At 60.1% G+C, this 14,867-nt stretch overlaps 6 protein-coding genes across 6 annotated transcripts; 2 read left to right on the plus strand and 4 right to left on the minus strand.

Moving 5' to 3' along the window:
* Positions 1–809: 809 nt before the first annotated feature.
* On the minus strand, positions 810–1,868 carry COLE_01746 (uncharacterized protein; the record flags this gene model as incomplete). The annotated part of the gene is made up of 2 exons (XM_018421009.2): positions 810–1,296; positions 1,330–1,868. 2 exons carry the CDS (start codon positions 1,866–1,868, stop codon positions 810–812), a joined length of 1,026 nt encoding a protein of 341 aa, XP_018275644.1.
* A 258-nt stretch (positions 1,869–2,126) lies between these two features.
* On the minus strand, positions 2,127–3,608 carry COLE_01747 (uncharacterized protein; the record flags this gene model as incomplete). The annotated part of the gene is made up of 3 exons (XM_018424407.2): positions 2,127–2,936; positions 3,223–3,447; positions 3,483–3,608. The coding sequence occupies 3 exons, from the start codon at positions 3,606–3,608 to the stop codon at positions 2,127–2,129; spliced, it is 1,161 nt and encodes a 386-aa protein (XP_018275645.1).
* A 788-nt stretch (positions 3,609–4,396) lies between these two features.
* On the minus strand, positions 4,397–6,123 carry COLE_01748 (uncharacterized protein; the record flags this gene model as incomplete). The annotated part of the gene is made up of 4 exons (XM_018421010.2): positions 4,397–4,729; positions 4,764–5,408; positions 5,446–5,822; positions 6,018–6,123. 4 exons carry the CDS (start codon positions 6,121–6,123, stop codon positions 4,397–4,399), a joined length of 1,461 nt encoding a protein of 486 aa, XP_018275646.1.
* Positions 6,124–7,112: 989 nt separating this feature from the next.
* Positions 7,113–8,776, plus strand: COLE_01749 (uncharacterized protein; the record flags this gene model as incomplete). Its single annotated transcript, XM_018423892.2, has 4 exons — positions 7,113–7,213; positions 7,572–7,693; positions 7,884–8,242; positions 8,489–8,776. 4 exons carry the CDS (start codon positions 7,113–7,115, stop codon positions 8,774–8,776), a joined length of 870 nt encoding a protein of 289 aa, XP_018276863.1.
* A 3,316-nt stretch (positions 8,777–12,092) lies between these two features.
* COLE_01750 (uncharacterized protein) lies at positions 12,093–12,585 on the minus strand (the record flags this gene model as incomplete). Its single annotated transcript, XM_018423893.2, has 4 exons — positions 12,093–12,164; positions 12,201–12,312; positions 12,394–12,473; positions 12,511–12,585. 4 exons carry the CDS (start codon positions 12,583–12,585, stop codon positions 12,093–12,095), a joined length of 339 nt encoding a protein of 112 aa, XP_018276864.1.
* An 862-nt stretch (positions 12,586–13,447) lies between these two features.
* Positions 13,448–14,758, plus strand: COLE_01751 (uncharacterized protein; the record flags this gene model as incomplete). The annotated part of the gene is made up of 1 exon (XM_018419581.2): positions 13,448–14,758. The coding sequence occupies one exon, from the start codon at positions 13,448–13,450 to the stop codon at positions 14,756–14,758; it is 1,311 nt and encodes a 436-aa protein (XP_018276865.1).
* Positions 14,759–14,867: the final 109 nt, after the last annotated feature.

Below are 14,867 nucleotides of genomic sequence, written 5' to 3' on the forward strand. Positions count from 1 at the left end.
CGTACCGAGTGGCGGAGCGGGGGCCTTGGGGTGCGCGCGAGGTCGGGTCGTCCGCGACGGCCTGGGAGCGCCGGTGGGGTCGCCTCCTGTCCCAGGAAACGTCGTGATAGGCATGGTCAAGGTGACGCTGGGGAAGGTCAAGGGTGGGTCCGATTCTACTTGGTGGCGGCGGTGGTGAGGATGGGGTGCGGGCCACGAGTGAGACTACTGAGCGTTAGCAGTGAGCGCTGGAGCAAGAGGAGCTCACTGCGACTGATAGAAAGAAGGCGGAGTTCTAGAACGGAGCGGAGGTCAGAGGTCGCGGGCAACGTGCAAGTTGCAGAGTGGAATGGGGAGGAGCGGAGAGGACCGGAGAGGAGGTAGAGGAGACGGATAAGGAGATATCGAGGAGCGCCCGGAAAGGTGGTTGAGCGCACGAGTCAAGATGTTGGATGGGGAGACTGCACAAGGGGAGGTGAATGAGCAATGGAGAGATGGAGGAAGAAGAGCTGGCGTTGGAAGACTGATCTCGAGGATGGCAAGTACTCAACATGGCGGCTGACGAAGACCGTTAGTGCATCATACACACCATACACTGGGAGGTGGCGCTTGTCCAGAGCTGCCCCGACTCGGACTTTAGACTGAGGCTCGGGTCGGTGCAGACCAGCGTGCGAGTGAGCACTGGACTCCAACGAAGGGCAGTAATGCTGCCAGCATTCCAAGTTGAACCAGTTGAGCGGCTCTCACCTTTCCGCACCACCGCACTGTCTCGCCCATCCCTCGGCCATCGTCCAAGCCCCAGTGTACATACTCTATACCAACCCATCTCTCTAGTCGACCTCGCTCGGGGGCACCTGCGGCGCGCGCGTCGCTAGCTTATCCGCCTGCGCCTGCGCCACGCGATCGAGCTCCACCAGCTCGCCCGCGGCGCCCCCAAAGCGCCGCGGCACCTCCTTGTCGCCGAGCTCGCCCGCCGTGCTCTCCTCATAGCTGACGACGACAAACTTGCGCGCCGTCTCGGCGCTCACGAACACGCGCACGGCCGCGAACACCCACGACATGAGCAGCGGCACGCCGACGAACAGCTTGCGGCTCAGCGTCTCGGGGTAGTGCGCCGCCATGGTTTCGATGGCCTTTTTGCTGGCGGCCTTGACGCGCGGGTCGAGCCGCAGGAAGGAGACGCCGCTGTACACGTGTACTTGGGCGATGCGGTGGGGGTCGGCGCCCGCCCCGTGGTCCGGGATGCCGGTGGTGGTGTGTGCTAGGTCGAGGTGCGACATGGCGCGCTCCATGAGTGCGATGCGCCATCGGAGGAATCTATATCAGGAGAAGAACGCAACAGATACTCACTTGTCCAAATCACCAAACGTCGCGCCCAAGTCCTTGACCGCGCCATACAAGTTCCAAGTCACGACCTCGCCCGTGGACAGGTGCGTGACGTACCCGAGCCCCTCAAACCCCTCGAACTGCTCCTCCCATATCGGCGCGGCGTCGAGCCCGAACTCGCGGCGCCACACCAACGTGCTCTGCAACGCGGCGGCCGCCGCGTCGACATCGTCGGCCACGGAACGGAGGTACTTCTGTAGGATGAGGAGGGTGGCGAACGTCGGCGTCGCGCCGTCCAGCGTCACGCCCCATATTTGGCGGTGCGAGGCCGCGTCGATGATCCCCGCGAGGCGCGCGTGGAAGCGGAGCAGCGGGTGCGAGGGCTTGAGCGTGCCCCAGCCCGCGATGGTGACTTCGGGGCCTTCCGGCTCGGACTGCGCGGGCGCTGCGGCGGCTGGCTCCGAGGGGGGAGGGGGTACGGGTGCGGCCGAGGGCGGATTGACGATTTCGGGCGCCGAAGTGGGCGCCTCAGAGGCGGCGGTGGGCGGTAGAGGCGAGGCCATGGCGACTGAAAAGAGATGAGATGGAAATGTCGAGATGGCGAAATGCGAGATATGCCAGCTTGGTGGCGTCAGAGGTCCGGGGATCACGCAGGGTTTATCTGATATGCGCCAAGTCCCAGGCACAAAAGGAACCCGTGCGGAGCGTGCGGCCCGCGCTCATTCTCCCTATCTCCCTGCGAAACCACGATCTGTGCATCCTATCCTGCTGCTGTACAACTGCTCCACTGCTCCTGCGGGCTATCTTCTGACCTCTCACTACTACGCATACTTGGCGACGTCGTCCGCGTCCGGCCCCACCGGGTCCGAGCTCGCGGCGAGGTTGCACTGGTGGAACATGCGGAGGTCGTTGTCCCCAAACGCGCCCGTCACCGAGTGCAACAGGCCGCGGTTGTGGAAGAGCACAAGGTCGCCCTCGGACCAGTCGACGGCGTAGACCTTGTCCGGCGCGATGCCTGGCCGCTGCACCTTTTCGAGCCATGCGCGGACCTCCGCAAGGTCCGTGATCGCCGCGCCGTCGGGGAAGAGCTCTGCGCCGGCCTTCGGCGCGACGTGCAGCTCCATCGCAGCGCACGGGTGCACTTGCAGCGCGAGGCGGCCCGTCACGGGGTTCTTCCACAGCATCGGCAGCGTCTTGACGTCCTCATCCTTCCACTCGGGCAGCTGGTCGAGGGGCATCTCGCGGCCCTCGGTCTCAAGACCAAGACCGGTGGGGCGCGCACGCGCACCGCTCATCCACACGTATGGGTGCGGCGCGTACTTGACTTTCGTGCGTACCGCGAAGCTCTGTAGCGCCGGCGGGAGCTGCTCGAACATTGCCGTGCCAGAGACAAAGGCGGTCGCGCCAGGCGCGACCTTGATCTCGTCGCCCGAGCCATCGTCGTACCGCAGCGTCTGGGGGGGACCCTTCGGCACCTTGACGGCGTACAGCGTCGTCACTTTGGGTGGGGAGAGCTTGTACAGCGCCGCATCGATGTGCCAGCGGTAGAAGCGAGTGGTGCCCTTCGCCTCGTCCTCGTCCGACACCTTGGTGGCGTGGAAGGTTGCGTGGTGCGGGTGCTTGAGTTTGGGCTGCGGTCAGTGGGTATTGCGGAGTGATATGGGCAGGGGGCGAGGGACCAAACAGCTCCGCCGGCGACCACGGCGTGTGCCGACGCGACGCCTTTCATCACCACCGGCGACCACGACGAGCGTAGCCGACGCCTATCTCACCACCGCGGGGTCCGCGGCCATATCCGCCCCCGCCAATTGGCGGGTGCTGTCATGTGGACCAAGTCCGATGTAATCGGAGGGTGGGCTGCAACTCGCCCGGAACATGGGGACCCCGGCCGGCCTCTGCGTCACTTCCTGTACTCACCCGGTCCAACCCCTCGTACTCGCCCGGCACCTGGCCGTGCCCGATGAGCTGCACCTCTGGCTGGTGCGGGATGGTCTTGAGGTCGGGGTGGAGGATGCTCTTGGTCTCCTTGCCCGTCTTATTGTTGCCGTGGCCGTACGACTGCGCGGCGGGGTCGAACGACTTCGTCATGGCCGCCTGCTGCGCCGGCGTGAGCTTGGTAGATGGGAAAACGAGGACGTCGTGCTGGTGTCAGTAAGCGTGGGTGGGAGAGGGGGCACCTTGTACAGCGCGTCCTGGATCTCGGCCATGACCTCTGGCGTCTGCTGTGCCGGGTCGAAGCCGGAGACGACGCGGCCAAAGTCACAGCCTTTCAGCGGGGCGTAGGAGAGGGTGGCGACTGTCATCGTAGGAGGGGATGGGATGGGATGGGATGGGATGGGATGGGATAGAATGGGAGACGGGATGAGGCGTGGCGGCTTATGTAGAGGTGGCGAGACTCATATAACGTATCAGTTGACCTCGTACGTCGCCTCGTGGTAGTATGCGGCATGCAGCGGAACTGCACCCACCAACATCCGTTCACATCGGGTTTCGTACCTCCTTATCTGCCCCGCCGCAGCTCGCCGATAGCGCCGTCACCCTGCTCACTCCCATGGCTTGCCTGGTCCTCGTATGCCATACGTTGATGCATAGGGGATCTATGAGGGCTCGGTGCAAAGTCAGCCTCAGTTAGCAGCTGCAAAATCACCAGAACGCGTCGTGGTTGGCGGAATTGGCTGACAGTGACCGACCCAATCCATCTCTCACTGCGGTAGTCACCGACCTCGGCGCCACCATCAGCACCTTTCCGCGCGCTTCCGCTCCCATCTCCGTCGTACCTAGCTCACATTCCATAGACGTAAAGTTACAACCGCCGCTATGCCCACCGTCGTCTCCCCACTCTCCCGCCGTTACGACCGTGGTCCGACCTCACCGGACTTGGCGATATCAACTGCTGTACATGTTCCACGAGCTCTTCATACGCAGCCCCCAGTCCTTCTGTACACGCGACTTGGACGACAGCCCAAGCGACTTGGCGCCCCGGCCGCCGCTTCCCTCGTCATCGCCCATGTCCACGGTCACCCCCGCCTCCTTCCTCTCCGTCAGCTTGGTCCGATCCACCACTAATTCGCCCAGTAGCAATTAGAACAACTTACAGTCGCATGCGGAACACATTGGCCTGCGTATCAGCCGTGATCTTGCGCCCGCCTTCCAGAGCCGAGCGGAACGCCTCGGCGCGCATATCCTTCTCCTTGATTGTCAGAACCCGGTCGACAAGGTCGACGCGCGCCTGCACGCTTCCATCCTCAGCCAGCTGGCACACCTCGTGCACCATGGCATCCTCTGCCGTCTCGAATGCTGCGGCCATCTGTGCGATGCGGACCGACGAGAAGGGCGCGATGTACTGTACTAGCGCACGCTGGCGGATCTTCTTAAGCAAGTCAGCCGTGTGGGCAGCGAGGAAGGGATTGAGGATCATATATGGCTGGCGTCAACATATGTTATCAACAAGGACTCACCTCGGCCTTGCGCAGGATCGCGAGCGCCTCCCCGTAGTGAGCGCCGACAAAGGCGCGGACGAGGTCGAGAATCCACGCCTGCGAGTCGTCAATGGCGGCGTGGAAGGAGGGACGATCAAGAAGAACGCGCTTGACGTAGTCACGGGTGCCAGAGGCAAGCGCGAGAATGGCCGTGAGGAATGCGAGGTCGGCAGTAGAGATGACGACACCCTCCCAATCTCCCAAGCCGCCTTCCTCGCCGACCTCGCCCAACTCTCGTGCTGCGTGGCTGTACTCTCGCATGTTGATGGCAAGGATTCCACGCGCAACACGAAGCTTGATGCCAACGGTACGACGGGCCTCGGCTGCGCGCGCGGCCTTGTTGCGGCTCTGCAGGACCTGCAAGCGAGTCATTGTCGAACTGACGGGCGCATCGCCCGCTTCTTTGACGGGGTGAAGCCGATCGAGGGATGCAGCCGTCTTGTGCGTATTTCCGGGGACCACGCCTGTTTCGTTGAACTGTAGCGAACCCTGTAGAATTGCTAGACCCAGCTCGACGTAGTGTGCCGCGCCACTGCAGTTCTCGCGAGCCTGGTTGAACGCCTTGAGCGCCTCGGTCAGCGAGCCGGCCTTGAGCGCCAGCTCGGCCTGAGCCAAATGTGTGAGCTGGTGTGAGAACAGAGTACATTCCTTGAGTACTCACGCGAATGCTCTCCTTAATCAGGTTGGCAGCGTAACCGTTCAGCTCAACGCTGAGCCGATTGTTCTCGGCCTCCTCCTTGTCGCGCACCTCCTGTACCCAGTTCATGTCGGGCGTTCCCTCGGCCTCGGCATCCTTCTTGCCATAGCTAGTGTCGATATCCATTGCCTCATCTGAAGTGGTGGGCTTACTTAGATTGAGGGTTCTAGCGATCTGGGAGACGACTCCGAGGTATAGGGCATGGTCCCACGTCTGTTCCTTGATTAGAGGGATGGCGCGCAGCGCAGCGACGCGTGCGAGTTTTAAGGCGTTTGGCGAAGGATCTGGCTGGGAGAGGATGAGGTCGGGGATGTGGGTGAGGCGAGTGATGAGTGCGCGACCTGGACGATCAGTATGAGCAGGCAGGGAAGGTGGACGTCGCGGCGACGGAAGGGCGCCTGTTTGAGCTGGCTCGAGTGGCTCTTGCCGCACGCCGCACACACAGCGACGTTTCAAACGGCCGTCTGGGTCTCTTCAACGCGTTCCGGCGAGAACGGAGCTCGCTGCACGCTGCGCATGAAGGAAGGGTCACCCACCTTTGTATGTACCAACGTAGGCGTTCCAGTTGAAGGTATCTGGGTCGATGCCTTCCAGAGACGCCAACGAGACTTTGACGGGGGCCTTGCTCGACTCGACGTCCATGATGTCGGAGTTGGACGTGGTGAGCAGAGCAGAGAGATGAGTGGTGGGGAGGTGGTGTGTTTAGGACGAGCTCCTGGCTGGACATCGTTGCTCATCACCTGTGTCCTTCGTCATCGTCCTCGACACTTGGGTTTAGTTCCGCACTGGTCACGTGGGCCCATTAAAGAAACCAGTATACTGCCGCTGATAAAGTGAGAAAACTAATGCATAGGAAGAATGAAAGTGGGGCAGCCAACCTTTGCCGATGCCGAGACGATGAGCCATCATTCCAGAAGGGATTCGGTGATACAGCACGCCACCGAACGGCGAGTAGTGGTGAGCCCCAAGCTCACCCTGAGGCATGAGCCAGTATCATATCGGCAGTCGGCGGTGGGCGAGAGTGAAGAGGCGTGGGGAGGGAGGGCCTACCCCGCACTGTGGCCGACGCCACGGTGAGTGGCTTGGAGTGGAGCGGAGGAGCGGAAGGGGCGTATTGTGGTTGGGTGAGAGATCGGAAAAAGGCGAGGGGGGGGTTTAGTCGGTGGGCTGAGGCCGCTGGGAGGATGTGAGAGTGCCGAGCCTCCGAGAGGCCGAAATGAGGGAGAGCTCCAGACGCTCCCTCCAGACGAGAGAGGGCTCCGGGAAGAGGCGAGGATGGTAACCGTGGTCGCGTATCGTGCATGATCGTGCAATGTTGGTGCATTGCTCAAATGGGATGCATGGCGTGACTGGCGATGACGGACTCCCCCTTCTCCCTCATCCAATCGCCCAAACGCCCAATTTCCCCGTCTCACTTGGTGGCAGCAAGCTGCTTGTTATTCCGCCCCAGTCCTTTCTAGACTCCCCCCCTTACGCGCCTGACGCCCCCCCCCCCCCCCCCCCCCAATCATTCAGCCGCCCTCCCCTCCACGTCTCCACTCGCTCTCTCCATGTCATCACCAATTTCTGCCGTCAAACGTCTCACAACTACCTTCAACCACATCTCCCGCCAAGCTTCCTCTTCGTCAAAAATGGCCGCCTCAGAGTACTCCGTCCGCCAGGTCGGCGCTCCCAACACCCTCGACTACCGTGTCTTCATCGAGAAGGACGGCAAGGTCGTCTCTCCCTTCCAGTGAGTAGTTTTCCAGCTTTCCAGTTTGCCCTTTGGGCCTCTTTCAACATGGACCACGCCCAGCCCTCTTTCGGCCACCTCCCAACTGCTTTTTTTCCCAACCGCCGAGGCTAGCCACCAAGTGCAAGTGACGAGCATGCAGCGCACGATCGTACAGCGCACCATGCTCAGACCGCCATGCATACTAGGGTGGGGGAGCGAGAGCGAGGAGGGCAGGGGAAGATGCACTGTCCCACGCCCTTCTCCCCCCCCCCTTCCCCAACCCATTCCTCCGACGCACTCCCGACTCGCCCGACGCGCCGCCCAGCCGCGCCCGACTCCTTGCCCCGAGCGACCAACGTCACTTTACTCACACCAGTGACATCCCCCTCTACGCCGACGAGTCGCAGGGCATCCTCAACATGATCGTTGAGGTGCCCCGCTGGACCAACGCCAAGATGGAGATCTCCAAGGAGGAGGCCTTCAACCCCATTCTCCAGGGTGAGTTGGAACCACGCCCAGTAGCGCCGAAAAGATGTTGGCTGTGGGCTGTGATAGGAAGAGATCGAGAGTGGTCTCGATTACCACTTCGGCGGGCAGGAGAGATCCTCTTTGTCTGTCCATCCTTCCCACAGCTTCAGCTTCTTCGCTCGCGTTGCTCGCTCACTCGCCTGCACTGTCCTAACCCCAGACACCAAGAAGGGCAAGCTTCGCTACGTCCGCAACTGCTTCCCCCACCACGGCTACATCTGGAACTACGGTGCCTTCCCCCAGACCTGGGAGGACCCCGCCCACAAGCACCCCGAGACCAACGCCAACGGTGACAACGACCCGCTTGACGTTTGCGAGATCGGTGAGGCTGTCGGCTACACCGGCCAGGTCAAGCAGGTCAAGGTGCTCGGCATCATGGCTCTCCTCGACGAGGGCGAGACCGACTGGAAGGTCATCGTCGTCGACGTGAACGACCCCCTCGCTTCGCGCCTCAACGACATTGAGGACGTTGAGCGTCACCTCCCCGGCTTCATCCGCGCCACCAACGAGTGGTTCCGCGTAAGTTGGTCTCGGCGGCTTGCTGTCTGGTCGAATCCCACTATCCTCATGGCGGCTCTAACGCCAAACCACACCTCCACCCCACCTCCACCTTCCCTCCTCTCCACCTCCACCTCCACCTCCACCTCGCCAATTCCATCTCCAACCACTACTCTACATACATCTTCCAACCGACTTCCAACCACTTTCCCAACCGCTCTCTCCATCTTTTCTCTGCCTTAACACCGTGCCTGGCTAACGACCAAGATCTACAAGATCCCCGATGGGAAGGCTGAAAATGTGTTTGCTTTCTCGGGCGAGGCCAAGCCCAAGAAGTACGCGACCGAGATCGTCTTCGAGTGCCACGAGGCCTGGAAGAAGCTCATCAAGGGCGAGTCGCCCGCCGGTGACATTGCGCTTGCCAACTCCACTATCCAGGGTTCCAAGTCCTTCACGGCCGACCAGAGCCAGCTCCCCAAGGCTAACCCCCTTCCGGCCGCCCCCATTGACGGCTCCATCTCCAAGTCGTTCTTCATCTCGTCGGCTCAGTCGTAGGCGTGCACAGCTCCAGAGTAGTTGATGTAAACAGCTAAGAATGGTTGATGGATTGCCTGTTGGCCAAAGCTGCTCTACCCGACTTGATGCTACAAGTAGAGGTAAACGCACGTACAGGAGACGCTGCTGGCCAGCTGCACATGGGGCCAAGTGGCATCAGCTGAGCTTGAGTGAATCGCGTTGCCAGCTCACAGGGTCTTGGCCTAGCTGATGCGTTTCCCATGTCAGGTATGCGACAAACAAGTTTGCGACTATACCGTGTGCCTCTCAGCAGCGTGCTGTACGCTCCACTGTTCCACTCGGCGGTGGGGGACGGGAATTCATCCTCCTTATCTTCGTCAGTCTATTTGCTCTCTTAGCCCTTCCATTCCTTCCACAGATGGGCAGCACCCGTCGACGGCCCCCTCGCGAAAGACGACGCTTCTCTCCCCTGTGGCCGCGTAATATCGGCGCCACGAGGTCGCCGTGAGAGGGTGAGGCTGTCGAACAGTTGCGAACGGAGCTTGGCAGCCGGTAGGCTCGACGATGTATGTGTCAGTGCGATGCCTAGGAGAGGCCCAAGGTTGGGGGCTCAAGTCTGGCATGCAAGCCTGAGTCGTGCTATCGGTCGGAAAAGTATACAAACTAAACAATCGTTATGGCATGTCTACGAGGTAGAGGACTTGTACACGATACGATGGGTCTGTACACTAGCTGGGCCCGAAGCTGTATATGGAGGATCAGTGTCATGACAACATTGTGCACGTAAATGACATATACGGCAGTATGTTATGACAGTACTGCATGGCGTCGAGGGCGATGCCAGGCTGAGCGCCAGAGATGAGGGGGCATGCTCAGTATACGCATCGACATCGGGGACAGTCGTGGCGCTTGTCGCGTCGACAGCGATGTTGGGAGTCGAGTCCTGGCGAGTGGCAGAGGAAGACTCTGGGGAGGAGGGCGCTGCAGGCGTGGACGCGCGATACGATTCAAGGATGGCGTCATCGATAAGCGCAACCTCCCCGTCGGCCAGGACGGCGCCGTCTTCGGAAGTGGCATCGTCGTCCGCAGCGTCGTCGTCGCCGTCGTCCGCGAACGATATCGCCAGAGCATCTCGTCGTCGTCAAGAAGGCTGGAGAGCTGAGGCGAAGAGCCCGAGGGGTTCGACGAAGAGGCAGATTGGCTAGAAATCGGCTGCTTGGCAAGCGCGCTGAAGACGAGAGACGCCTGGTAGTCTTGCTGCTCTGTCTTCAGCTGCTGTGCCAGCAGCCGCTTTCGGAGACGAGCGGTGGCGGTGCGACTTTCTACGAAAGCGATCGCCATCTCGTCTCCGGCCTTCTCTCTGCACGGATGCCCAAGCCGGCCTTGTCGCTCTGTTGCCATTGGACCTTGAGCTAGTGTTGGCAGTGCATGTCAATCCAACTCTGCTCCAGAGTAGTACTCACCGCCGCGGTCGATTGCACCTGCTCGACAAGCTCTGGGTTCTTGTCGACCAGAGCTTGCCCGGCGGCAGTGACGATCTGGGGCAGTCGCTCGACACGCTGCAAGCCGCGGATAGCTTACGTCGGCAACGTCAACAATTGGAGCCCCTCCAGCCATGAAAGACTGCATGTGTGTTGTGTGCATACGCCGCATGCTTGTCCGAGTCGGCGGAGTTTGCGCAGTTGATGTCCATGTCTAGCTGGTGGAACATTGTCATAACATGTTGTCGTACATGTCATTTACGTACATGTCATTGTTGCGACACAGATTCTCTTTGTTCCGCGCCAGTCCAGGCTAGTAAGCAGACATATGCTATCGTATTCAAGTCCTCTACGTTGTTAGACATACAATACCAACAGCTTCATTTGCGTACCTCTCCACTGATAGCACAACTCAGATTGCCCGGCCAGACATGAGCCCCCAACCTCAGGTGCTCTCATAGGCATGACAAACATGTAGAAATGGATGCGACAGAGGCAGGTGAGCCACAGTGTCACAGGAGCAGGAGGGAGCCACTGAAATGTGTAGTCTGCCGCCCTGCCCACGCGCTGCAGAGGCAGAGCGTTCCTCGCAACGCCGTACGTCAGTCCCTCCTCGGGCGCAGACGTCAACTCCCCGGTCTCGTCGCCGGTCTCGTCGAGAATGAGGCCGCGCAGCATGCGTTTCTCGACCACCTCGGGGCGGATGATCAGAGGAATTTTGCCGCCTGACTTTTAAACAGAATGGTCTTGTCCGCCGTGAACAGCGTGTTGGGGTCTGTGGCGCCGGGAAGTCGCTGACTCTCCAGGTCGAGGGATTCAGTACGATGACCTGTAACAGAAGTGGAGACGGAGCCGCTCGACGGGCGCTCGCCAGTTAACGGTGGGCTCGTGCTATACGACGAGCATCATGATTTAGGGGACAGGATGTTGGATGTCTGAATATATGTTAAGATGCAGGACATGCAGTACTGATGTGGGTACTTATCGGTACGCCGCGTTCAAATAACCGCTCAGCATCCACCACCCCAGCATCGACTACCCAATACATCCCGCAAGTGTGCCCATCGGCCGCCGCATCTCGTCCGTTCATGTGCAGTTGCACAGACACGTTGTACGGTAGCACCCGCTACACTCTCCTTCCTACCACACCCACCCACTTGACGTCGACGGGCACACGACGCACGCGCCGGCTCTACCCTCTGCTCGCTCCACCCTCCGCACCTTCCGCACCTCACTAGCCGCCATGTCCCCCAAGAGCAAACGCAATGCCGGTTGGTCCCAGCCTCGAGAACCGCCTCAAGCCAGGGTGGCCGTGACGATCTGACCAACGACTACGATCGAGTCGACGATGACACGCAACACACATGTGTCTGCCATGTGGTATTCAAGTATCTTTACCATGCAGGATACACATGGTGTGCTTCACAACAATCATGGTATCATGGTGTCGGTAACTGGGGTGGAGGATCAAGGAAGGTGGAGAAGCAGTGCCAGCTGAGGGTGTGTCACGTCGAGAGCTTGCATTGGACGTAGGTGGAGGCTCGGTGTGGCCGCTCTTCGGTTGAGGGCACGAAAGGACAAGGTAGAAGAAAGTGAACTCGAAAGAGGAATAGATGGATGAGACGAAAGAGGAGTGGATTGAAAGAGAAAGGAGAATCAGCAAGACGAAGCGATTGAGGAATTATCGCGTACTGCCGCTGGCATGCGCAGGCGGTGGCAGTGATACCGGCCCTGGTTACCATAATCAGACCTTGGGCTGATGCCACGTCACCGACGCACCAACGCTTGTAGCTTGCAGCGCCAAACGTTTCATCCACTCGTTTGCCACCCACCCACGCGCTAGTCGCAAAATCGCCTTCTCACACTTACGCCTGCTATTCCTCGACGAGTGGTAGCTCGAGCATCTCGTGCACGGCCGTGACGGTTGTGTGCGTGAGCTGCGCATACTGATGTCAGTTGCAGGTGAGGGTGATCGGGATCACCTTGCCGATAAGCGCCTGTGTTGCGTCCTTGACCTCGTTGTACTCATGAAGGAGCTTGATGTGGCGCGCGCAGATGGCCTCGGCGTCCTTGAGATTGCCGTCGCTGTCGACGCTAATGTTAGAGGCTGCTCCGCCAGCCACCTTCCTCGCGAATGGTGCAGAGACAACAACACATGGAATGGAAGACACTAACCCTAGAGTGGCCTCTGCCGCGGCGATCTTGCACAGGAGCTGCTCGACGCGGGGATCGGGGTGCGGCGAGCGTGGGCGGGGCTGAGTGAGCTGGCTCTGTATGGGCGTAAGAGCTTACGACTGTGACGGCCCGCATGTCGGCCTGGGAGGAGGTTGCAGCGCATGCCAAGCTTGTCGGGCCAGCAACAGGCATTGTGAGTGACGCTTGAGGATGAGGGATGAGTGATCGGAGATGGGTGAACGGAGATGGGTGATGGGAGCTGGGAGGTTGAGAGATTGGGAAAAGGTGAGTGATGATGAGATGGAAGGGCGAGAGACGGCCGAGGAGGTTCGTCGAGGAAGGTGAGCAGTGCAGTTGACTCAACCACGCAACACTCATGCGTTTGACGCTCTCACTCCATTACTCCATCACTTCATTTCTCTCCCCTCTTCCACTTCAGCCTCGTCGAATGCTCGTCTCCGCCGCCCACGTCGATGCCAGCCGCGATGTGTTGTGAAGAGTGAACACTTCCGAACACTTACACACATCTCACAGCTCACAGCCGACCTCGTCGTCTTCACGTGGTTCAAACGCTACCGGCCGTCCGCGCGGCCGACTGCCCCGACAGCCCGACGCCAGTCGCCGATCGACGAGCCGACGCGACTCCGTCGAGCCACCACGTGACCTCGGCCTTGATCAATGACGTTGAAGAATTAACGAGACGGACCACAACAACAACTACTCAATCACCCTCAGGTCCGTACAATTGACATGTCCAATTTGTGTCACATTCAAAAACTTGAGGGAGGCTGGTCGTCTCGACATCCATGGCACCTTGTCAGTGAAATAGCCGCTCTCTTCCTTCCTCTCCTTGAAATGAACACCACTCCAGTACTCCAGGTCTCTCGACTTTACTGTGACCATTGCGACCCAAATCAGTGTGTCGCAAACACTTGTCCCCCCTACCTCACACCCTTTCTTCGCCAGTCATCATCCTCCGTGGCCTATTCCCCTGTCGAGCTGATCAAGTACACCCTCCTTCACTTCCCCCATAGCCCCGTCCACCCCACTAATCATGCCACCTCGGCGCTCCAACCGCACGGCCAAGGTTGACCGCACGGCTCCTTCCTCTACCTTTGTTCAACCAGATTCCGATGTAGTTAAGGGATCCTCCTCCTCCTCCTCCTCAGCCACTACCATCTCCATCGCACCCACCACTTCGACTACCTCCAAGGCGTCGACCCCCAAGGCGTCGTCCTCCAAGGCGTCGACCTCCAAAGCCCGCGTGCCGCAGCTGAAGGCCACCGCCGTCAACATCAAAACTGACACTAGCTCAAATTTACCCAGTGGTTCACAGAGAAACCAGCTCTCTCCGACCACTTCCAGCGTGACGGAGTGCTCGGATGGCCTCGAGTCTACTCAGTTTTGCAAGTTATGGGACGGCCGCCAGTGGTGGTCGATCTACTCGGACGGGGAACGCGTGCCGGACTGGCGGCTCCAGAACGCAGGGTACCAAATCCCCTGTCAGTTCGCCAACCTTCTTACTGGAGCCGACGTCCTCGACTTTACGGGAGAGTTCCACTGGGCTGGACTGGCTTGCCCAAGTAAGCAGCTGACCATCGGCCGCGTCAACTATCTTCGCATTAAGGCAGTTCCAAGTCGCCCCCATATCCGCCCCCGCGACCCTCTGAGGCTCGCCGACGCCGGTTGGACCATCAAGTCCAACGCGCAAACAATCGTGCTTCTCTGCTCCGAGTCGCAGCAGGTTCCCGATCTGGACACCTTCACCGTTGCTAAACGGCGTGGAATTCCCGCCAAAAAGCTCAAGACGATTAAGCCGCGTTACCTCGGCGACTTTCTTGCCGGCAGCCAGCGATACTATGAGCTCGCCGTCGAACCTATCGCCCGCGCTCGGCGCGTCGTCCTCCATCTCGGGCGCAACATGGCGCCACCGGAAGCGTACGATATCGCGGGGAACGCCGACGAGCTCGTGCTTGTCGTCAACGACCTCCGGACAGTGGCCCCGCGGCTGCTCGCCGACCTTCTTACCTGGGCGCTCATCCCCGTGGCGTGGTTCCACCAAAATAATAGCAGCGCCGAGGATTTTGACGCCGACAACTGGCATCCCGTCGCCGGGTGCGATATGCGCGGCCGGGTCCCCCACATCACGATAGTGGGCTTCAGTCCTATCTCTCACAAGCACAGTGCTGCGCTCAGCCAACGCTTTCACACCCCGTCCCAGCCCACTCTCGCGAGCTTTATCGAGTCTTTCGGGGCGCAGACGTACGGCGTGGATGAGCTCAAGGCCCGCTGCGAGATCATCGGGCGCAACGACTATGCGGCTAAGATCGGCGTCAAGGCCTTCAACTATGAGATGGGCGAGTGAGAGAGATTGGCTGATACTCGACGCATGAGGGGCACACCTTCAATTCGAACGTTTGCGTGTGCCCCGCCTTCTTCTTCCGACAACCCCTCCCACATATGCCTCTGAATTC

This window comes from Cutaneotrichosporon oleaginosum (genome assembly GCF_008065305.1).
Source record: "Cutaneotrichosporon oleaginosum strain ATCC 20508 chromosome Unknown ATCC20508_contig02, whole genome shotgun sequence".
Taxonomy (NCBI): domain Eukaryota; kingdom Fungi; phylum Basidiomycota; class Tremellomycetes; order Trichosporonales; family Trichosporonaceae; genus Cutaneotrichosporon; species Cutaneotrichosporon oleaginosum.